Source organism: Bombus fervidus, chromosome 3 (genome assembly GCF_041682495.2).
Source record: "Bombus fervidus isolate BK054 chromosome 3, iyBomFerv1, whole genome shotgun sequence".
NCBI lineage: Eukaryota > Metazoa > Arthropoda > Insecta > Hymenoptera > Apidae > Bombus > Bombus fervidus.
Window position 1 is genome coordinate 5,139,321 of NC_091519.1, and position 25,911 is coordinate 5,165,231.

At 29.7% G+C, this 25,911-nt stretch overlaps 1 protein-coding gene across 8 annotated transcripts in view; it reads right to left on the reverse strand.

Moving 5' to 3' along the window:
• The window catches only part of Tomosyn (syntaxin-binding protein tomosyn), a 73,559-nt gene that overhangs the window by 21,521 nt on the left and 26,127 nt on the right, over positions 1–25,911 (reverse strand). For 3 of the 8 annotated variants that reach the window (XR_011799475.1, XM_072000277.1, XM_072000275.1), the window contains exons 6-14: positions 25,263–25,467; positions 22,866–22,941; positions 18,899–19,053; positions 17,427–17,718; positions 16,136–16,379; positions 15,376–15,629; positions 13,274–13,463; positions 7,500–7,784; positions 2,917–3,402 (exon numbers count right to left, since the gene is read on the reverse strand). Coding sequence is in view for 7 of the 8 variants with exons in the window: in XM_072000277.1 (XP_071856378.1) it covers positions 2,917–3,402; positions 7,500–7,784; positions 13,274–13,463; positions 15,376–15,629; positions 16,136–16,379; positions 17,427–17,718; positions 18,899–19,053; positions 22,866–22,941; positions 25,263–25,467 (2,187 nt within the window). In the remaining variant the exon portion in view is untranslated. Of the gene's footprint in view, positions 1–176; positions 223–2,916; positions 3,403–7,499; positions 7,785–11,307; positions 11,338–13,273; positions 13,464–15,375; positions 15,630–16,135; positions 16,380–17,426; positions 17,719–18,898; positions 19,054–22,865; positions 22,942–25,262; positions 25,468–25,911 lie in introns of all 8 variants that reach the window. The other 5 variants (XM_072000276.1, XM_072000280.1, XM_072000278.1 and 2 more) reach the window with 5 other exon arrangements.

The window sequence follows — 25,911 nt, forward strand, 5'->3', positions numbered from 1 at the left end:
CTTAATCGATAGTGGTATTAATACAGGTAACTAACGACATACTTAAAAACATAGAAGCAAATATGTACTTGATGTTATTTAGAAATAAATCATCGGTATAAATTTCTGGCAACAGACATACTTTTCTCTCGGTGATCAGACAACTGTCAAAATGTGAAAAACCTTTTTTTTTTTACCTGAATCAACCTTGCTGTCGGGGAAGACCGCAAAACTGATTTGAACCTGAAAAAGCGTTAAAGTAGAATCTCTTCACATTTAATTAGTAGATTGATTACGCTCAAAGATAGATTTGTAGGTTTTAAAAATTGAAGAAAGAATTGAATTTACATAATTGGTTACGGTACATTCGAAGGAGTACTCTGATATTTTACAAACTCGGGGTGAATAATATTGTTAAGAATGGGAAATATCTATACAAGTTAAAACGAATTCACACAAATGGGTATTAAACACATATGCGAAAATATATGTAGTCTTAATGTACGTACACTATGCATTCCAAATACTCGTAGATGTACCTAATGTGGATATACAGATATGCTGTTACAAAAACAAATATCTTCTAGTTACGAACAAGGCATATGGGATACAAGCTGTATGTGCACTGATGAAATGCCGCAATACAACAGAATATACCGTTCTGCGATACAATGCAAAAATGTATATTTTTGCTTTTACTTTGCAAAGTAGATGTCCTAAAGATATGTATATCACATTTCCCATTGATCTGCCGTTAACTCTTATACGTATATCATGTATTATATGTACATACACTGTATTAGTACTAAACTTTAACGAGCATAAAAATATGCGTGCACGTAAATATTTTAATTAACTTTGTACCTTACGATGTAACGTTCTTCGATTCTAGTAGCCACAGACTTCGGAAGCTTTAGATTTTATGTAGACATTAAATTTGTGAGAAACGATTTTTTTAAATAGAAAACGTAGGCACCCTCTGAGTACAACCTGAAATCCTATTGAAGTCGGTTATGTGAAAGCAACGAGTCTGCACTCTTCCAAAACTTGGAAAATCGTTCGTCTCCTAGCAAAATTTCTTATAATCTCGTATATCTTATAAAATATATAATGATATATCGATGAAACTGATTGACTGACTATTATATTAGACTCTACATTTTCCAATAATTAGAAAAATTCAGAAATTTATTCCACATAACTTTTTACACTAATATCGCAATATCGATGTTATTTATATTATGTAACACTAGACATCTCCTGTTTAGGTTTTTCGTTTCCTTTATGTTACATTTTCTTATGTTATTACGTTGTGTACCTATGTACTTGTATTTGGGTATTTTTAACACTTTAAATCTGTAATACGTTCATTAAATTACGAAAGATACAACAAAAATATTATGTTAAAAGTATTCGATTAGCAAAGTTTCGCTGACTTTTATGTTCCAATTAAACCTTTTTACCTAATCTAGTAAGAAAACGTTTTTCATCTCTCGATGGATAACATTATAAAAATTGTTTAATCTCTTATTAAACAATATCGTTAATACTATTTCTTAAATCTGTAAGACATGCATTAACGAGTTTAAAACACTGTCGTCATGTATTTTAAATTGTTGAATGCAGTTTACGATCTGAATTCGGAAAATTTTGCTGAAATCAAGTCGATTCATTTTAGATATTACTATTGTTACATTTAAAGCTACAAATGTCGTGTACAGAAATTTAGTAACCTAATTTATCGTACTTGTAATGGAAAGAATGAAGAAATATGACAGCTATATCGTGTAAACTTTGGGAACGAATAAAGGAAAAATTCGTTTGATCAATGTCATATAAATATATATATATACACAGATACATATGTATATATAATCCGATTGTCAAGTCAAACAATAGATGGTACATGCTCTGCGAGAAAAGGAAAGGGTACTACTTTCTTCATGTGCAGTGTCAACAAATAAAATCCTATGTGGTCACCAGAATCCTATGTGGTTTGCATAAATTACTCATGCATAAATATAAAAAATTATTTGAATCAGTACCAAAAAAAGCTTGGGGTCTAATATCGCAATTGGCTTTATTCTTGCAAGCTTTTTTATCTCGTATCTATTCTCAGATTTATGTGAGTTAATGACTGTTAGTAATTGTTTGTATAGTAAATTTTCAATTTTCAATTTTAAATCTATATAAAAAAACTCGTTTACTACTTTTTCTTCGATTTCTCGCATTTATGATGACACGCGAATCATCGTATACATATAACGAAAAGTGAATATGGAATATAATTAACGTATAATACATAACGTATTACGCGCGGTAGGCTCCACAAGAATTAAAAAATATGAATACGCGATACAGATCTGTAAAAAAAATGCAAGTAAACGCGGCAGATTGTTACACGGAGTGCGTATTTTAACAAGCAGAATAAATAATATGTTTCACATAAACCTTTGATTCCAACGATATTGTTTGGCGGAAGCTTAATTTATATATGTATATTCTTTTGTTGTTTTAGTTTTACACTTATACATATATATAAACATAGTTACTTGTTATTACCTCTAAAAGTTAGTTTACATGAATCTACGAGCATCCTAGGCCTTCTTTTAAAACGAAAAAAAGAAAAGATAAAAGCACAGTCGAAATATAGCAGAGCTCCTTTCTATGTAGTCTAGTTTTTGTAGGACACAAGTATACGCTTTCAGTCAATGACATCGCAGAGGCATCTGTTTTTTTGATCGAAGAAGTCAATTGCCAGTGAACGCAATGACGTTGCGATTAAAAGAAAATGTTGTTAGTAAACGAATAATTCACTCACGCTCACACTCGAACGCATATATGCTCACATTCGCATGTTACGTTAAACTCTACACGTATCACATTTCTAAATGCACACGGACAACAAACTCTCCTCTACTCTAATTTTAAACACTTACTGAATCTTCTTATTAGATTGCAGGTGAAAGATTCGGAGGCCGTGTTTGTTTCCTCGCATCTTAGGTCACAAATCGCTGGATCGTTTTTCGCAAATTTTAAATTCGGTACAGACAATAAACGACCTTCCCTTTTCGCTTGCTTCATCTTCACGATTTTCATCAGTCTCGGTGGTTTCATTTCACAGCTCTCGGCTAACGTTAAATTAATCGGCCGTACGGCATCCGATTTCTCAATAACGTTCTCATTGTCAGTGGAAAATCGTAAAATCGATTTAGTTTTATCTCCTTCGATCACCGGACTTTTCGCTTCTTGATTGTTCCTCTTTTTATCATCGTTTAATGGACTTTCACGTCCAGGTATCGAGCCTTCTGATGACAATGAAGATTCGGACACGGTACTTTCAACTGGAGACAGCGAACTCGCGTTTTCGGGTATGTTACAGTAAAAAACGGAAGATTTCTGACTGCTACTATCAGTGCCTACCTGTTAACAATGGGGTACTTGTATATACTTTTTCATCGTAGACCTATCGAGATAAGAAACATCAGCTTTGTTCTATACAAACTTAGACGATTAGATCTAAAACTATCAACGACTAACGTACACCCAATTTTCAAACGTTTGTTTATTTTTTTACGTTTAGACAAACCACGTAAAGCAATCAATAATATTGAGGAATTAACTTATTTATTATATGATGTTTTTCATAAAAAAGGATTTCACAGTTTCTTAAACTTTTCAGTCTTTTGATCGCGTCCTAGTAATAAATAGTTTATGCAACATATATTCCTAACGCATGAAATATAACGCATATAATTCTTCAACCGGAGAAAATAGCTAAAGGATTTTTGAAAAAAACAACGTAAACAAAAATAGATCTCACATATGGGAATCATTAACAAATATTTGATTCTTATAAACTGTTATATAACTGTTATATAACCGTTATATATAATATAAACTGTTTCCATAATATTATTTCCTCAACCTTATGCAAGGGATGATTTCAATTTTTATATCTTCAGTAAAATAAAATTACATCAATTATAGAAAGTAATATATAATTTTGAATAGATATTTGTGTATACTTTTCGTATATTAAATATCGTTTTATTATACATATCTACTTTAAATTTGTAGCATATATTGCGATTATAATTATTCAACTTAACTCAAATTTCCTAAATAATTGAACGAACATAGGCTAGTATATTTAATCTTAGTTCATAATGTCTTTATCTCTATTTTTAGTAACTTGAAGCTAATATCTAATCTCATAGTTTATATTAATCTCAAAGAAAGTTATTATTTTCAAAAAAGGAGTAACAAACTTTCTCATTCAACATTAAAGTAAAAAAATATAATATAACTATATTAAATATAACGATAGCAAATTATTTCGAACACAACGAAAAGAAAGCAATAACAAAAGCGAGGGAAAAAAGTAGGTAGAAGGACTAAATATAACGATAGCAAATTATTTCGAACACAACGAAAAGAAAGCAATAACAAAAGCGAGGGAAAAAAGTAGGTAGAAGGACTAAAAAAGTAATGATACGAACAAATAAAGCCATTTTAAGGAATGTGAAGCATATTGCTGTACGTTTAAAATATATAGATCCGTTCCTGGCTCATGAAAGTATTCGAACACTCTTAGAAACCTTCGTAAATGTTGACAAAATAGAATCCAGCCCCAATGGTCTTGATGTTGATAGATGTTGTCAAGAACACTCTCCTGAACGACCTCAAATCGTTATCGCAAACGTCAAAATCGAGACTAACAACTTAGTCGCAACAAAATCATGTTTAAAACTTGTAGAATTTTTTAAATATTTCTTGGCAGATTTTGACAAAAAGAGACCCAGCTTCAATGACTTTGACATATGAATGTCTATGACGACACTCTGCTGAACAGTCTCCAGAAGGTTTGCGTCCGTCATTCTTTAAAAAATTATTAACAAAAATATATGTACCACTACTACTACTATGTACATTGTATTCTGTCTACGTAAATATATATGAATGCGAACACGGAAGTAATCGATGTAATAGTCGAATTTGTTTCCCAGCTTTTATTTGAAAGAAGCACCCGATGCGTTGTATGCTCGCTCCACTCGCTCGTAAAAATCCAGTCCAACTCAATTCCATATACAAGTAAAGAGCGCCCGATTTTCGTCCAAGAAACTTTTTTCTTAAAAATTTCTCGCCCATTCGTTTCGCTCATGTGTGGAATTAGTATTGCGTTGGAATAGATTTTTACTAGAGAGTGGAACATGTGAGCAAAGCGTACGGTGTTTCCTTGCTACACATGAATACAAACCATACGTTGCTTTTTACAGATCTTTTAAAGAATAACGAGCGATAGCTCTAACCTTTTGCAGATTATTCAGGAGAGTGTTCTTGACAACATATACGAAGATCAAGATCATTGGAGTTGATTTCTTTCTTTCTTTTTCAATATTTATAAAAACTTCTTCCATATGTATTATAAGGACATTTTGAAATCTCATTAGCACTGTAACGAGACATGATTATAGTGATTATATTGGTCAAATTCGAACAAGTCTGAAAATGAATAGGTACAGAAACCATTAGATATTTATCAGAAGCATAAGCTTCGCAAAAATCACTAAAATATTTAAACAATCAATTATTCGCCATATCAATAAGTCACATAATTTAGTGTAATCATGTTTAAAGCTAATTGTATTAGGTCGCCCGAAAAGTTTCTTTCGTTTTATAAGCAAATAATGGATACACAACATTTTTCGTTTTATATTATTTTATCGAATTATGTATGATCCATTTTGTTCTATCAAAATAAAGATCACAATGTTCGACAGATTAGGCTTCATGTTCGTATAAAAATGTATCGTTGCAAAAGACGTGTCTGTAAAAGAAAGACACTTTTCGGGCAACCTAATATGTTGGAAGGAGCGTTCAGACAAAATGCAGTTCGTTAATAGATATCGGCAATACATGGGATGTTAAGTAAAAAGGATTCGCGACTTTAAGGGCTATAGTACTCATCGAGAAGAAAAAAAATGTCCAATCAACATAGATCCTACAATCAATCCCTTGGACGTAAAATCAATTTTTATCATTTACGAACATTCGATATTGTGAGTAAATTTTTTCGTTGAACGTAAACGAAGAAATTAACCCAGAAGCAAGTTAGCTCAAGATTGTCAACATAAAATTATTTCTAATATTAACAGAGGTTACTGCATACATATAAACGAAGACAAGACCTTCTTCTTTACAGTAAATATACGATATGTTTTTCTTTCATTGCAATGCAAAACTCACATCTGCGTAATATAAATCATTTGCATTGACAACCTTGAGCTAACGTACTTCTGAGTTAGTCTCTGTTTATGTTCAACGAAGAAATTCATTCACGACATTGAATGTTCGTAAATGATAAAAATCGATTTTACGTCCAAGGAATTGATTGCAGGACCTATGTTGATTGGATATTTTTTGTTCTTCCTGATGAGTACTATAAGCCCTTACAGTCTTGCACGATTTTCTTTAAATACTCTGTATATCGGTTATCTGGAGGGCCTCTTACATACGATTAATGTTAAAAACCCTAAAATGTGGTATGCATACACAGGTATTAATCATCTGAACACTCCATAAGAATATTACCTATACTATATACTAATTTTTCATTAAGTATATACTTGCAATAAAAGTCATGCAATTTGTATATACATTTTCGGATTGATTTCAAATTTTGCTATTACAATATAATCACGATAGTTGTGTCATTACAATGTAAACGAAATTCCCAAATTTGTTATCATATAATGCACATAATATGTTTACAGAAAGTTTTCCGTGTTAAGTATCCAAATACTTTTGTGAGCCTCTGTAGATAAGGAACCTACTTCTCATTTATGTCGATAAAATGAAATATAGTAACAAGTTTACTATGTATTTTATAAAAGATACGAAAAACGTTCAAATAAATTTTTGACTAATATTTTACATTTATGTCTCGATAATGTTAGAACAATAATGAAATAATAGTGTCGTAAATATCGTTATAGAATAATGATTTATTGAGTTTCTCATATATGTAGTTATCTTATATTATAGTTAAGTTATATATTAAGATAGTTAAACGAATCATTATAAATATCACATGTAATAATATGTATGTATTATTTAGTAGAAAGACGTTCATATTTAAAAAGTTATTAATAGAAAAATAACTTTCTTATTAGTATAATGTATTTTATACCGTTAAAATATATAGGCAACGTTATCATCATATAATCAACAAACAACATTATACCAAAAATACTGAAGCTAAAACATCGAATAACGTTGGAATAAATCTATATATCATTATAAATAAATATATCTTTCTATAAATATATAATGAAATATATAATAAAAAGATTGTAGTATAAATAATATTTGTTTTATAAATCTTGAAAAGTCAAATCTTTCGACATAAATGAAGTAATTTCAAATGATATAAAGTAGATTATCTCAGCTTACATGTGATAATCTCTAAGAAAAACGAAAGATGTATTCGAAGGATATATCAAAAAGCATACAAGTACCCCATTCTGAGACGTCACCAAAGTCGGCGTGAAAGTACTTTTTATTTTCAGATCAACCTTGCTGAGTTGCCTCTTCAGACTGAATCCCTTCCAACCGTGATTCTTAGTACAGTCTTCTTCGTTCACTGCGCCTCCAGATTTATTGGATTCATTTACAGATTCCTCTACTGTTCCTTTCTCATTCTTGCTTCCAGTATGAAATTCACCGCGGGGTTGCGAATGTTGAACATTGTCAGCTAGGATTGCTAATAAGCCTTCAGATTCCACGGTAGAGTCTCCATGAGTCTGACGAATTTAACATGTTGGATTTTGCACAATGTATTAATGTGTACTAAATAAACGTTAAAATTGTTTAATTCTAATTCTAAAAGCAAATTAAGTCATGTATTATATGCATATGATACATAGCATTGTTGTAATTGTATGTTAGTAACGCTTATTGGTATGTTCCGCATTTCGTGGATTTCATAAAATATAACATAGTATAATCTTATAGATATAAACATATTATACGCTATGTTAAATATAATGTACTATATCTACAAATATTTCGTCACGAATGTACTTTTATAAAAATGATATTAGAATTTTTAGTCACCAAACGAAGAGATATCGCAAACACATGGTCACTTGTCACTTCCCAAATGAATGCAATTGTTGGAATGTTTAAAATGAAGAGTGCAGACAAGGGAAGGTACTGTTTTCATATTTCATAGAACTCGATCTATTTGCGCACTTTAAAATTAATGCAATGAATACCTAAGATGCTCATAGAAACAATATCTCAATCAACAAAGTGCTTTTCATTTTACAAATGCAAAACCAAATGCACCACAAAAGTGCTTTCTCAGAAATTCAAATATATATATGCGGAGTATCGTCAGTATTAATTGGCAGTATCATTTAAATAACAAGTTCAGTTAAACTTCATTCATAATAATAAGACAAAGAATGAAATGATTTAAATTTTGTCTATTTAACAATTTAAAACTCAAAATGTGGTAGTTTCAACTTGATTTCTGAATAAGCACGCATTATCGTATAACTTATACCATAGAGGGTGTCTACAATTTTTCCGATACTAAACACAATCCTTAAAATATGCTTATTAAATATTGTATAGTATTCAAAATAGTTAACACTAACAGACATAAATCATAGTCGACAATATAATTATTTAAGTTAAATAAATTTCCGTATACATATATTATACTCAAAAATATGTAAATGTATTTAAAATGTTTCAACTAACCAGTTACGTAATGTTTGCACTATAAAATAATATACATAAAATAATAAATTTGTTTATACCGGAAATTTTAAACATGCACAATTTCAAGACATAGAGACATTTAGTACATAGAACATTATTACTAAAGCTGCTGTAGTATACTACTTTTGAAAGTATGAAAGATACAAACTTATAACCCATCTTCAATGTGTACACGCTGTTTTATTTGTTCAGTACGATTTTATGTATTGTTTTCAAAATAAAAATGTCCATTTACATTATACAAAATTGTGAGCTTTTACCTTTTATAGTTTTTGAAATATTAGCTGATAACAATTTTAATAATATAAGCTATACCATAAGGCTATCAATCAATAATTAGACTATATTAAGTAATATATTTTGTATGCATTACTTCTTCACCAAAAGTACAATGACGAGAGAAATATTAGTAGCAGAAATTTTTTGTGCATAATTAATGTAGGAATCAAATCATAATAAACAAATTTTTTCTCCGAAAAGCTTCTACTAAATATACGCATTATTTGAGCAAAACTACGAATATATAGTTAATTCTTCAAATCTATTAATGCAGTGTTTTCTTTTTTCATCCTAAAATACGTCTAGCGTACTTAAAATAAACTGTAGCTGCCGTATATTATATGTATAGTCATTACAAGCAAATTGAAACATTCCAAAGAATTCTTGATTATTTTTATCAACTAAAATAACATAACTTTTAAGAATTCTATAGAATGCTTAAATTATTTACTTTACTGATTGTATGTATACATATACATATACATGTATATATGTATTTGAAATCACCTGCTATAATCGTCATTGCTTGATTAATGCTGTCATTTATGGAGACGATATACGTACGTAACTGAAACATTTTGTAACTTTTCGTTATAAATGTACATTTAATAGATAATAATATCATACCATAATGTTTTTTTATCTGTTCAATCATGAAGTTAAATATTAATCAAAGAACCAGTTACTGATATATGACTTGTATGCACCTTACCATTCTTTCCAAACTTTCAATACATTGAATTCATACAGATTATTTCTGCAATTAATAAAATTGTTCAGGATAACATTTTAATGGACTTAAGGGATACAATACTTTAGTGTTTAATCAGTAGGGGCACCAATATCGTTTGTCTTATGTAAGAAAACTAAATAATAAATCGCTTAAATATTGTTTTTGTACTTTCTGTTAGGTATTATAGTCTGCATTAACTCGAATTACGATATAAGCAAGAACACAATACACAGATTAAATACATTTCTAATACTGTTCATGGTTACTACAATCTTGAAAAAATTGTAGGGAAACAAAAATATAGGTACTGTAATTTTGTAGGCAGTCATCATTAAATACTATTATAGCAAGTGTCTTTAGCAATAATTCTGTGCATAAAGCTTAACGCAAATCAAAGTTTCACACAGAGCTATAAAAATAGCACTTTGTGTGATGATAACAGTGTTTTATTAACAACGCTCTGAAACTGAATATTTTTTTAAACGTGAAAATAAAGGAGGCCCGAACGCCCAGGACTCGAATATTTTTCAAAAACATTTTCACCTTGACTTTTGAGCATTAATATATTATAATAACGAAGGCTATTTCTTTTATAAAAATATTATTTTTAGATGTAAATTTGTAAGTTCTCAGGCATAATTCTTTTCTATACAATAGATTTAAATCGAGCAATATTAAATAGAAAATGTAGGAAATCTTTGGTAATATGAATAACAATGGAAAGAGAATTGCACGCATTTATATATGTATACAATAGTTTTTCAGTTATCGGTAATTGTTTTCTATCGATAAATCTTGCAAGGCTAAAATAAAACATATATGTATGTACGTGAACAAACACGCTATAAGAGGAAACCTATTTACTGTACTATAAAAGAATGTGTATTTGCAAACGTGTGAATATAAGATAAATGCTTGAAATTGAAACTGAATTGATTCGATTTGACAAACCAGTCAAACCAGTCAAAAGTTTGTTCTATTTAATTGTACATTTAAAAAAAAGAGACTTTCATTTACTTAACGTTCATGTTAACAAAATATAGATTGGCATTGATTGCTCCATGCACTTTTTAAAATTCGGTACAGGAACGTTGTAATATGATATGTAGTAATAAATGCATGTTTCATTTAACCATTTTGTACACCTTGTATCGTTGTAACTCTAACTTAATTACTATATAGGTACATGCACAGACTCCATCAAACGTTTATGTGAAAATCGACGCACATGTATGTTTTACTGGATCATTAAGCGGTATACACTCATAATGACAACCATTGTCTATTGTAATTTAAGCTACATCTTTCATCGTGTTACTTGTTTGTTTTTCGTTTCTACCTATTCGACATCAATTGAACTTCTAAATACGATTGAAAGCTAATAGTAAAACTGAAACATTATCTACTATTTACTACCTACTTCTGTCGAGTTCGTTTATTTTCGCAATAAAATAATACCGCATATCATCAAACTAAAGTAAAAGTCTAGCTGTTTCTTTAACGAAAAATAGTATTGTTCTTACTTGTTTCAACGTAGGTAGACACATAGTTAGCTAAACATTAAATGCATAATAAGCATGAATATAATGAAGATAAAATGTTTCTTTATTTAAAAAAAAAAAAAGAAGAGTATATATACGACCCAATTTTAAAATTATAACGCGTTACAAGAATTTTAAAACTCATCTAACGTCGATCATTAGACATTTTCAGATGCATAACATAAAATTACTTTTGATAAAAGTGACTTACATAAATCTGTTGCAACTAACTTTAACATTCGGCACATGGAAAATGACAAGTTTGACCACTAGTTGCCGATAACATTCTCGTTTGTTACTTAAAATTGAATAATTCGCGTCTAGATACAACTTCCCCTGCTAAACTTTTTACTTCTAAGATTCCAAGCAGAAAATACAAACATACATAGATCCAGTATATAGTTGCGATTCATTTCATTCACGAGCAATTTCTTCACCTAGAAACTTTAGTCATAATTTTGAAATGCGTCATATGCATATGCTATATGTGATATCATATTATCATTTATCATATCAATTTAATCGCAAGAAATTCCTACTTTAAACTTGTAGAATTTTTAAAATATTCATTGGCAAATATTGACAAAAAAGGACCCAGCCATTAGAATTGAGTCCTCTTTTATTAATATTTACCGAATGTCTATTGTGATAATAGAAGTATTTAACTTGCTGTGAAAACATCTTGTCTACTAAAATAAGGTTTCTTCTGCTTACAAATTTTATATTCTTTTACAAATATTTATTTCTGTAATGAGAACTGAAACAATATTTCAGACAGAAGTTGAATTACGCAAGCTTCTACGATCGTTCTTGAAAAGCGTATAAGATTATGAACATTTCATTCGTTAAGGAGTCAAATACCTAAATTACTTTTAGATTCTTTATCTACATACTTATAATTTCCGCTATAATATGCATGTGAATATGAAACAAATTTTTTTTATAAAGAAAGAAGAAATCCCTTTTTCTAACTTTTATACATTTTTAAAAATGCTTGTACTTTATAAATTTTCTGCTTGGAATTTATGAAAATAATATAATAGTTATATACTTACTTAACTATTAGAATCTTTATCTAAACGATGGGTTAGTTAAAAGCATCTTATGAATTAAAATAACGCATGACAATAATTACGAGTATAAGAAGCTAAAACAGACGACAAAGGCAAAGCTTTAGGTTTTTAACTCGTCTAAGAGGAAAAAAGAGATATTTAAGCTTTATCTTACAGTTACGTTTTAAATATTAACGAATAGAGTAATTATTTGGATATCGTCTACGTTATTTTTATTCGATTAAATAGTTCTTCGGTTTATCGTTGGGTGTTTGGTTTATTAGTTATCATTTTTATTGAAGCCTAGTTAATTTATATTATTTCTATCTCATAAAACGTGTAAAATATATACGTATAAAAATGATGAAAATAAAGTATAAAATAAAATGATAAATTTGATTAATTATTAAAATATATTAGTTTTTCCAGTAAGCAGGGAATAAGCTTTTATTTTTTAGTAAGGAATCTCCTGTGAAAATCAAATGACACCTTCGATATTATTTTTCTTCCGATAACGTTACTAAGAAGCTATTCTTAAAAACACTGTATTATATGATCTACGACTATTATTATAAATTCTACTTTTAGTATTTGCATCAAAGCTGAAATGTCGCGATGTTATTGATAACATGAGTTTTTAGTATTTACAAAAAAAAACAAAAATTAATAATTACAAATTTAGTAATAAATTGAACATTCAAATTATATAGTTTTCTTTACAATCATGCAGTAATGGAGATTATTAGTTTTAATGTCTAGAAAAAGCGAAATGCATATATTTAAATATCAAATTTTCAAGATGTTTCATTGGATAAGGTTAAGGGAAATGAGGAGATTACAATTAAAATATTTAAGAACTTAGCTTTAACTAACAATAAGAAAGAAATACATTTTACCTGGTCTGTGCTAGGACTTCTCGCTTTGTCTTCATTCTCTCGTTTCAATTCATCCTGACGTTTCGGACTGCGTAGTACTCGCTGACACGGGTCCGTGTTACCACCGATATCCGCGGTGTTCAACACAATCAAAGAAATCTTCTGAACAATGTCTATTATCACTACACCAGACTCGTTCCCATAAGCCATTCTACAATTAAATAATTTCTATTTAAAAAGAAATTCTCTTCATTCTTTCGAGCAAACAGAAAGAGCAAACACTGATATTGATGATACAATACAAAACGAAATTAAATTAAATGTAACAGAAATTTCACATTTCGAAGAACTCGTTGAACATCTAAAAACTTTAGTAACAGACGAATTATTAAGAATCTCGTATAAATTATCATCAGATCTCTCATTAGATTCCATCAGGATTTGATGACATCTTAATATAGTAAACATCTGCCAACTGTTTCTGGTCTTGAACAGAGCGTTTCACATGTCATAAATTATCATTATTACATTTTAGAACTTCCTTTCAATTTTGCAAAAACAAAAAGCTAATTTTTTTAGAATTAAAATCTTTTCATGTATATTGTTTATAAATACATGAAATATACATGTAGAATTGTATGCTACAACTTTCTAACGAAGTACGTATTTACTTTTATAAATATTGTTATCTTCGTTTAAAACATCAAATACAAAGACTATACACATGTCATAATAAGAGATACGGAAACATTAAACATAAATTGTATCTAATGATGGTCCATATGATTTGCATTACTGAAACACTAAATATTTGCTTGATTTGTAACTAAACTAATTAGTAAATAAATAAAGGCTAGTAAAATTAATAAACTAAAATTAGTAAGTTACCCTATATTTATTGCGGTACAAAAGACTGTCGGGTTTCGGAAATATTTTGAGCGTTTTTCAAATACATACTAATAACTAGACTGCGGATTTCTATGCACTTGGCTATAGAAAATTTGGAAATGAAAAATTTCGCAAAATGCACATAATATGAAAAAATATATAAAATATCCAAAGTATAGCGCTTTTTCTAAAACAATTTTCTATCGAGTTTATGTATTTTTAATTATATTCTCAAAAATATGAACTTGCGTAAAAGTCTGCAATCTAGCAGTCTACTAATAGGTAATAGACAAAGCCTCAAGCGCAATTTTTGATTCTTTGTTTTCATTTCATTTTGTCTTGAAAGAAAATCCCTTAAATTTTCTACCATCTGTTGCCAAATATCCTCTATCCAACAATAGATATAATACTGCCCGCAAAAGCATTCGTAATCAGGAACCATATGCAAAACATTTCATTAAAGGGTAGAACTTGAAAAAAAAGAATTGCTCAAAATCTTGCTCAAAATTATAACAAAAAATAATTTAGATAAAAATTAGACGGTTTCAACGGGAGTATAATTTCGTGTAGTCGACATGACAGAAATAAGTTAGGCGATCGACTAGGATTGATTGGGAATTCGAAAACTCGACGAATCTTCAACATTTAATCAAAAATGTGACTACGTACGAAAAAATATCATTTTCAATATTATTTATACATTTTCGACTTATTTCTTTACGTAAATTTATTTTCTTTTCGGGTTGTTTCTGCAGTTCAGAAATACTTTATACCATATAAATTTTTACGAAAGTATTTCATGAATTTAGAAAACATTCAAAGTATTATTTTTTTTATGTAGTCATATACATGTTACGTAATCGAATCTCATAGTACACTACATAGTATACTAAATAATTATTTTTCTTTAAATTGCATATCTATAGAACAAATAAAATTTCTAGAGGAAATTAGTATAAAAATATGGGAGACAAAGAAAATAAGATATCTTTGACCGTCGATCAATAAATTATAATATGAGGCTTTCAGTCGCAGTCAATTGAGTTAAGTAAGAAAAAGTAAAAGAAAGTACTTTAGTCAAAATACTATGCGGATAAATGGAGCCGATGTATCAGCTTTTTTTTCATTTATGCTGTTTCGGTCAGTTAAATAATACATAAACATGCACTACACAGTAGCTTAAAATTAATACTTTTCAGATCTATGAACCTTATACAGATACTTTAAATACTTACAGACCATAGGAAGAATTCAAACTGAGAGCTGTTATATTTTCAGCTTGTTCTCCGCTATTGGCAATCGTTAAGCAAACCAGGGTTGCCTGAAAGCCTGCAGCCCTCTTCTGTAAACCGGTCTTAACTCTAAGTGGTTGGTTCGATTCATTATTTTTTGACTCGCTACTTCCCGAAGTATTACCAGCTGGAGAATCATGGTCGGATGAACTTTCGATTTCCTTAGCTGGATCAGCTGTTAGTGAAATCTCCAAAGTCTATAGTAAAGGCCAATAAATTGTTACTATTTAATTGGTAGGCAAGTGTTGAAAGCTAACATTATATTTATGAAAGGAAAATAGTGTTCAATTTAAAACAAAGTTAAATGCAATATTCTTAAAAGACTTTAACATTTATACAATGAATTTTAATATTTTAATACGACTTTACATTGAAATGTATTTAATAATCTTGTGAGATTTAATAATCTCGGCATTTAAAAGAAAAAGAGCTTCGGTAAAAAGTATGTATCTACAGTTCAATAATAAAAATTCAAGCTGGAAATTAAACTTTCTTACATTCGTTTCCAATTGAATGATGTAAATATTTCAAGTTTACGTATATAAAATAAAATTGCCTTTTCAATGTTCTAGTCATTAACTAATTTAACACTCCAAATTAATGTTGTTATAATCATCAAGATTTGTATAATGTGATAAGATTTAAAAACGCGGTTATCACTAAAGTTCTAAGTATGCATACAATTAAAAAGTAAATTACTTACCACGACTTCCGACATACTCTCGACTTTTTTGAATTTAAATAAAACAACGTGTCTTCCGCTACCCGCAATCGCTAATTTTCGACTTTCGGGACAAAGGAAGATGAGTTGTATCGCTAAAGGATCTTCTTCCGAGTCTATACTACGTGTTCTACCTTTTTCAAAAAGTTTCGCTGTCTTCAGCTTATAAAGCACTTGTAATGTGCCTGCCGATGCATCCCAAAACTTTATGCTGCCATCAGCGTGTCTAAAAATACATATCTTTATTATTACTACATCATATTACATAAAATCATGTTTCTAATATTTATGCATGAACTTATTAGAATCGAGCTTTTAATGAAAAGAGTAGAATTCTGTGTCGCGGATGGCGACATACATTTTCGGCACTGACTCGTATAATAATTTATTATATCACATGTCTGTTTGTTATTTTCATTGAGTTAAACATAACACTTTCGGCATTACGATCGGTTACAAATTGCAGTATAAGAAATTTCCAAAAAATTGATTTTTCGATAAGAAGTCAAGATTACTTTGACTTTTTTAAATGATATTGTGTATTTCTTATTTTACACTATCATGGCTGATATTAAAACGAATTCAGCGACTTACTATACTACGACCTTGCAATGACCGTAAATCATGAAATATCGACTTAATTAAGGAAAGCTGAAAGTTATTTTGTTTCGATCAAATTACACATTTTACAATAGTAAGCTTCAACAAAAAAGATGTTAATCATACGCACATTACAGAAGGAGCATAAACAGTGTACAAAAATGAACATACCTTATGTAGTGGTGTTATTTACGTAGTGTCATTTTAAAAGATCAAGGTGACCTTGGACATTCTATCGAAAAGACAATTTTTTGGAAATTTCTGATATTGCAATTTGTGGCCCTTAAAATTAAAAGCTGATTAACTTTTATTCAAAACATTGTTTGGTAAATTATCGAAAGTGCCTGAAAAATCGTGACAGCAGTTATGTATAGTTGCTGAAAAAGAAAGATCCTTTGCTTCTTCAAATAGAATAACATTTTTGCTACTTTATTACCTTTAATGTCGTAGAACAAATTTGATAAAAGTGTCGTTTTAATTGACATTTTATAAAATAATTTTTTAAAAATAACAATATATAGTTGATGAGTAATACGTTATATACTTGATAAGATGAAAAATATGCAACATATTGTTGTAAACAGTGAATAATTTACAATAAATAAACAGTTATATAAGTATAGAAAAGCAGTTTAATTAAATTTTGTTCATAAATATAAATAAAAATATTTACCCAGTTAAAATAATTTCATTGTATCCGCTTGAGCTTGAGCTCCATTCCCCACCGGATATTGGCCAATCCTTTTCGCTAAAACCTGTCTTTTTTTGAGACTTTGATCCAACTGAATAAAAAGCTGGTACTAGATCCGAAGGACAGTCAGCAAAATACGCACAGCACGTCACAGGTGACTCATGTATGTCCATCGGATATGGATTTTCAAAACACGGAAATCCAGGAGTTAATAAATCTATCACAACCAAGTCGTTTTGTAGTAGAACTACAACAGCATACGGATCTTGATAATCTACAAGAATAGAAAACATTAATCGTAACAATTTCACGTATAAGATAAGTAAAATCTAAATTACATATATATTATATAGAGAAACAACGAAATCATAACTTTATCTTATGCGGGGTATCTCGGGTTTATTCTGTAAAATGATACGAATATATTATCATGATATATATATATTCTATGAATAACAATATATAAACATAGGTTTATAAATGCTTTATTAAAAAGTTATAACTGGTGTAGTAAACAACAATGGATTGAATTTTTGTTCAATATAATAATAAAAAGAGCATCAGCCTTAGCGATGAATAGATCAAGAGATAAAAATAAATAGGTGTTAAAATTGATACAGGAAGTTCGTTACATTTTACAGGTAAACACCGAAATCAAAAGAAATGAATGTGAAATTCATAATATATGTACTAATTCTTAAAATATACTGAGACGTTTTTTTAAAGAAAGACCTGATACTCTCTACAAAGTGCGGCCGAGTAACAGTACAAACAGGCAAGAATTAATTCCTTATGGAAAAATAAGGAGAAAATATAGAATAACATCCTTTCGTATGATAAAAAAATTGAATTTAAAAATTTATCAATTATACTTGAACATGGCTAATTTCGAAGTGAAAAAGAGTAAATGATCGGCAGAGAAAAAATCGAGAATATAGAACAAAATTTTTCCACAAAACGCTTTGTTTCTGAGAAAAATAAATTTGAGAATTTATCAGACACGCATACTAAGCCAGTTCTAACTAAATATGTTCAGATCCTATTCTCTTGAAAATGAAGCTTCAAACAGAAATTTTACTCGACATTTTTGACTTACATGTTTTGTCTAATAGAGAATAACCTCCTGCTGATTATTTTTTCACACCCAGTGGCTAATTCAAGTATGGCTAAGTTCAAGTATACGTGATAAATTTTCAAATTCGATTTTCTCGAAAACGAAGCGTCATGAATGAAATTTATTCTATATTTTCTCCGTATTTTTTCATAAGAAATCACCTCGTGTCCGCTTGTACGTGTTATTCGGCCGCACACAGCATAAAAAAGAAAACTCTTGCGTGAGAAGAGCAAGAAGTCAACATATATATATGCATTTTACTTATGTAGCTAAAGTAACATATACGTATTAAACATTTTTTATAATAAACAAAAGAAATTTAGTAATTTTATTAATATACCACTGGTCCATGGATTTTCGCACAGTGTTATGAAGTCTATCACATTGTGTTCCATTTCTAGTACGGTGGTAGTTTTCCCATGTATCACCGTTATACTTGGAGTTCGGCCAGTTGTGTCATACGCTAAACCACCGGAAAATATAACGTATGCTTCCCTAAATTAATCAGAACGATACAATATAATTCAAATCTTGCGCCTTTAATCATTCGAAATACAAGATGTCTTGTAAAAAATATGTAGCATCTACTTTAGGAATGAATTGAACATTTGAGAATAAAAAAGATACTTGTAAATAATTATCGTATTTGACACTGTTTATATTTATAAGTTACAATGAAATTTGTGTTCTATCAAACTGACATTCATTATTACTGTTTCAACAGACTCAGACTAGTTTGTATGTCAATACAGACATATAGATTATACTTTTTTGATAATTCCTTTAATTAAGCTACTGTTAGTAGCTGTTAATGCTTTTTAACTGTCATTCATTGGTTTTCATAAAGATTGTTATAAATGATTTAAAAAATTGAGAAAGTTCAGAATAGAAACTATGATTTTCTTAATACTATATATTAGGTTGTCCCAAAAGTTTCTTTTGTTTTATAAGGAAATAATAGATGCACGACATTTTTTTCATCATATATACATATACTCAGATACAAAGAAATCGGAAAGAATGTAATTTTTACATCGAACTCTGTCTACACGAATCTATCGACAGACAAGTAGGTTCATACAACCAAATCATTCATATAATAGAAATCCGCCTGTTCTTCTCCACCATCTGTAATTTTTCAGTTAAGAGGACCACGTGTTCATATAAGAGAATTCCACGAAATATTTTCCCTTAAATATAAAAAAATGTTGCAAGCTTGTATCGACTACAAAACATGAGAGTGTGTCACTTAACGCGTTCCTTACTATTTACTTCTTATTGTTAGGCGCTCATATAAGTGAATTGGCGCTCGGCGTTAGTACAAACGCTAATAATAGAAGCTCAAAATCAGCGAAAGTTGAGTTAATTATGCACTATTAAAATTTCGTCCATATAAACGAAATTCCATCGTATCTAAATTTATTAGAAATTTTTGTCGCTTTTTTAACGTTCAACACGTATCTTTTTATCCACAATAATCCACATTGAAATTAAAAGACTGAGAACAACTCTTAAAGTTTGGATTCGAAAACATATGAAATTGTACCACTGAACGAATGTTGGGTTTTTGAACGACAAACATAACTGTCCAAACAGAATTTTAAGAAGTCCATATTTTTTAAAAATTGAAATACAACTTTTGTCGAAATGTACTTAGAAATATTTACCCATCTGATGTAAATTCATTTATGTAGACTACATATTTAAACTCGATTTGTAGGAAATTAAGGAAAATAATTATTATAGATATTTGTACAAATATGAAATTAATCTGTTAAGTTTGAGAATTGATCTGTTAAGTTGATCTAGATATTTACGGACACCCCATATAAGTGGCATGATTATTGCACAAATAACAATTTTTAAATTAAATGGATTACGTACAAATGGATACAAGTACCCCGGTATAAGAAATTCGCTGAAACTTCTACGCTAATACTGAAAAAAACAACTCTGCCCGAGAAATAATAATTTCCGAGATAAAAATTCTTGAATGCAGCTGAATTTCACGAACATAAGCAAAAGTTCAAAGGTTAGTATTTAAATTCGTAACCAGCAAAATCATGGCTTCCAACCCACCCACCATTCCTCGTCATATTTTATTTTAAACAAAATCCCCGATATCGATGTCAAAAAGAAATCAATTTGAGATTAAACGGTCCTATGTCGAAAAATAGAACAAAATACGCGCAACTATTCGACGTATACAGCTTTCACAGGTGAAGAAATCGTACCCGCCAACTTTCAAACACAATACCTCGTTGTAAATCATTCTATTGTATTGTCGTGGATGAATGGCTTAAAAGATATCGGGTGAATCATAAACAATACCCCAAGGCAGTGTCCTCGGACCTTTGTTGTTCACTATCTACACTGCCGACTTACCAACCTTAACAGAGATAACCACAGCGGCATTTGCTGATAACACAACTTTATTAGCACCCCACTTAGACTCAATAATTGCCTCCTCAACTCTCCAGCGAGATCTCGACTTTATGGAAGAATGGTTCCACAAATGGCGCTTCAAAATAAATGAAAATAAATCCAGTCATATACCTTTCACACTGCAAAAACAATCCTGCCCACAGGTGACCATAAATAATATTCCAATTCCAAACAAAGATTCAGTCAGATATCTGGGCATGATTCTAGATAGAAGAATGACATGGAAACGTCACATCGTAGATAAATCCAAAGAACTGAAAACAAAACTAAAAAAATTCCACTGGCTCATTGACAGACGCTCCAACTTAAATATGCTAACATAGAAATTCTCCAACGATTCCGATCACAAACTCTAAGATCCTTAATAGACGCACCTTGGTATGTTACCAACGAAACAATACATCGCGACCTTAAGATACCCACAGTCAAAAAAGAAATATCCAAGTTCAGAAACAGATACAATATAAGAGTTAACAACCACCAAAACCCATTAGTTACCCAATTACTTGACACGACGGATCAGATCCGCAGACTAAAAAGGCAATACTCCTTAGATTGAAGTATTAGATTCAACTAGAATCAAACATACTATAAACTTTTATAATCCAAGTTACAATACCACACCAAAACAATTTACTTAAAATTCTGTATAAGAATTGATTATAAATAATCTACTAAATAAAAAAAAAAAACCATAAACAATATCACTAAGTGCCGACAGGCCCATCAATGTATCGTCGGTACTTCAATCGAATAGTTACGCGAAAAAAAAGCCTATGTGACCTTGGCCACGAACGGTAGTGGAACACGTGCGTGGTGGGTCTATGAGAAAAGACAAAGGGACGCTAAGGGAGAAAGACGAATTAACAGTCAGTGTAAATTGAGACGTCAGAATGTTGTCAACGTTGTCGAGGAGTGTGGTCCGTGTGAAAGAGAGCGTTGGAACCGTGGTGACGAGAGTTGTAAATTAACTAGTTGTCTTAGTTATAGCACATTACTATATTTAGTTCACGTTAAATAACCATCGTTTCCTGTTTAATCCATTTTAAATAAATTAATAATAAAATCCTACACTATTAATGTCGAAAACATAATAGTAAAATTTTCGCAACCAATTTTTTAAAACTTCATCCAGTACTCATGGTACGAGTACGTACATATTACATATGTAGACAAAAGGCCAGGTACGTTCTAAAATCCTATAGAGTTGGAGTGGAATATTGTTACTCCGTAAGTATGTTATTTATTTTTGATAATAAGCATAAAAAAATGTCACAGAGAAAAATTGTTTGTTTGTAATTAGTAAACATTTCTTTTCAAGATAATAACTTTCGAGATATTATGCTCATTAATGTTCTTCTTTAATATTGTGTTCATCGTGATGTACCTTTACTTTAATATACTAAATTTAATATTAATAAATGAAATAGAAAAATAGTGCGAGATGAAAGAAGAAATATACATTTAATCTCACTCTATTTTCTAACAACGAAACTTTCTAAATACAAATCCCCAGAAATAAATTCAATTACATTTTAACTATAAACCGCATGCTGATACTTGACACAGCGTGTGCTGTTTTATTATCACATAGCAATAACTAACTCAATATACGAAATTCGCTTAAAATTTTGAATTGGATTTTTTTAAATATAACACATTGCAGTGTATTACTCACAATATTTTTAGAAATTCCAATACTTATAGTAGTATTACTTATTTAATCAATTACTTCAAGAAGAGAAAGAAAATTGTTGTGTATAAAATAGATTTTGTTTCTTTCATTCGAATGACCGAGCTTGTGTGTTTTTATGCATCTTAATCTGTATACCCAAAGTTAACAAAAGTTAATTATATCTTACCCTGATCTTGACAGCTTCCATTCAACCTTTTGTATTGGTTTGCAAGGTTCTGGCTCGCCATCTTTAGTAGTTTTCGCTGTAAATATTATGCTTAATAAGTATAATAATATATAATATATAATGTAATAGCATATAATAAAAAGTACATATGCATATATATACATTATATCTTAAGATAGGAATGTATATTAATATAGATAACCTACTTATCAGCGTTATTTTGATAGATATAAGAATTGTAAACGAAATCAATTTCAAGTAAACTATGTACGTATGTAAGTCGTGCACGATGTTGAATTTCAAGGGTTTATTAAGTAAATTTATTGACCAGAGAAATTCATTTTTACAAATTATAACAATCTTATTCTTAGAATTATTTATAATCGTCCGCTGTGAAAAAATACGGTATTCTGTACATTCTTCTTCAGAGATTTCTCTGATAGTAATCAATACTGCCAATTCATATTAAATAAAAAAGAAATATACAATACATAGGAACCAGTGCGCATTTTTTGCGACTTAGTGCGAATTTTTTAAACTTCGATGGCAATTTATAAGCATTCAAAATCATAAAATTTAATGCATAAAGACGCGTCTCGACAAAACCGAGCTTATAGGCAATGGGAATACATCATCGGTACGTGGCAACAAGCCGCGTCCTGAACCGATCCCATACCGATTCGGACATTAACAAGAACAAATAGCCAAGGAGCAAATCTTTTGTGTATTATAGTAAACACCACAATTTATGGTTTTACGGTGAAGATCTATGACATTAACAAAATATTTACATTGAATGCATCGTAGGTAGGAAAGTAAAGTTATCTCGATTATGTATATGATACAAGTATATCCGAATACATATAAACATGGAAGAACATAAATGAATACACATAAGTATATAAATCGCATCGCAATAAGAATGCGAACAAATTGAAATAAATTCCAAAGAAAATTATACCTTTTGGGAAGACTCTATTAAACATGTAAAGATTTCTCGTGTTTGTAGTATAAAGACCAACTTTTATATCTCTGAATTTCTTATAATCGGCTAATTTTGTCTCTCTGATCGTTATCATATATAATCATCATGATATATATCGTAGAAAAAAATAGTTAGACTAACATACCTCTAAGTATGTATGTATATTTTGAAAATTATATTTTTGAATATGCATTCTTCTGGTAGCAAATACAAAAGAGTATCGCTACACGAGCACCATTTGGACGATATAATTAACGTTTAACGATATAATTATAAATAATAACGATATAATAAAGTTTTTATGATATCAACTTGTTAAAATTAATTTAATAGCAATTAGACAATTAATTAATAAACTTCTTAATATTATGTGTAGCATTTAGCATTATATATATATGGAGTTAGCGTTATAGAAAATATTATAAGTTAGTTTAATATTATAAGCTCTCTTGAAACCACTTTTTCTTAATTAAATGGAACTTAAACTTTTCTGCAGTTCTACTAAGGAACCAAACTTGGTCACCCACATTTCTTTTAAATGGAATGACAAACAATTTCTTTTCTGTTTCTTATTTATAATTAAGAAGTTACGACGAAAAAGACTTTTTCCCAATAGAAACTTTGAGGAAATATTGAAAGATGTCAAAATAAATGTATCTACACTGGATTGAAAATCATTATTTTAAATGTTCAAAACAATGTCCTTGAAACAATCTTCCCATTAGATTTTTGTTTATATATCGGCATAAAACATTAAGCGACTCTTATAACAAAGGAAGTTATGACAATAAGAATACATACTGCCCTTTACACCTTTAATTACCTTATTGATGTTATCACAGATTTTATTTAAAGGTCCAAAGACATTTATTTCACATATTTAGTAAAATAAATTTTAAGCTAAAGCATGTTTATGTAAATGTTTCGTGTCACCTCCTCGCTTTTTTCTAGAAAAACCATTCTTCATCTTAATTCTTTAGTTATGCCGAATAGAAAAGAATATTTTAATTAAATATAATTAATATTAAACATAATTAGTACTAAATATCATTAATATCTCATTCCATTAAAAAGAATGATGTGCCTCCTTTTTTCTCTGAACAATCAACCGAGAAAATATTGTTGCAATCCAAACCGTTAACTTCTCCGTTCTATTTAATTCTAAATAACAGTAACAGAAAATTGAAATCGATATCCAATTTTGGATAAAAAAAGTGTTCATTACGCTTTATTTGGCACACCCTATAGTAATGATGGTTCAAAATATTATAAATATGTACCATGTGGATTTCATGTACATACATACATACGTATACAATTCATAAATGTTTAATAAGGAATTAGCATTTCATGGAATGCCAAGACAATAACAAAAGATATTTAAATAAAAAAGAAAAAAGAAAATTTCTCACCATGTGGGTGCGTTATATTCGTTGGCTTTACTTGACGCACCGTCCATGTTGCCAAAGAACCATCAGTATGACTACACATAAACTGTTTACCCTCGTGATGCCAAGATATCGATTTCAAAGGTACGTCACTGTGGCATCTGTATTCTGCATTTTTTGTTTTTAAATCCCAAAAAACCATTTGTCCTGACTCATATCCTATCAGCATCTGAAATTAAAGATTAAAAGCATGATGTGTCAGATGTGTGTCTGTGTGTATGTTCTGTATGTGCCTCTGTGTGTGTGTGTGTGTGTGTGTGTGTGTGTGTGTGTGTGTGTGTGTGTGTGTGTGTGTGTGTGTGTGTGTGTGTGTGTGTGTGTGTGTGTGTGTGTGTGTGTGTGTGTGTGTGTGTGTGTGTGTGTGAACAAGAAAATACTTATGTTATAAATAGCTATTCTAAGAAAAATGTTGTATGTAATTTTTTATAATAACACAATTTTTATAATAAACTGATACAATTTATAATACAAATTACGTACACACAACAAGAACAAATATGAATATGTAGTGCAGAATGGATCAGAAAATTTGATATTACTTTAAATGCAATGAGCAACAATTTCATTGAAACTGTGTGTTGAAATTTTATGTAATTATGAATTGTAACATAAA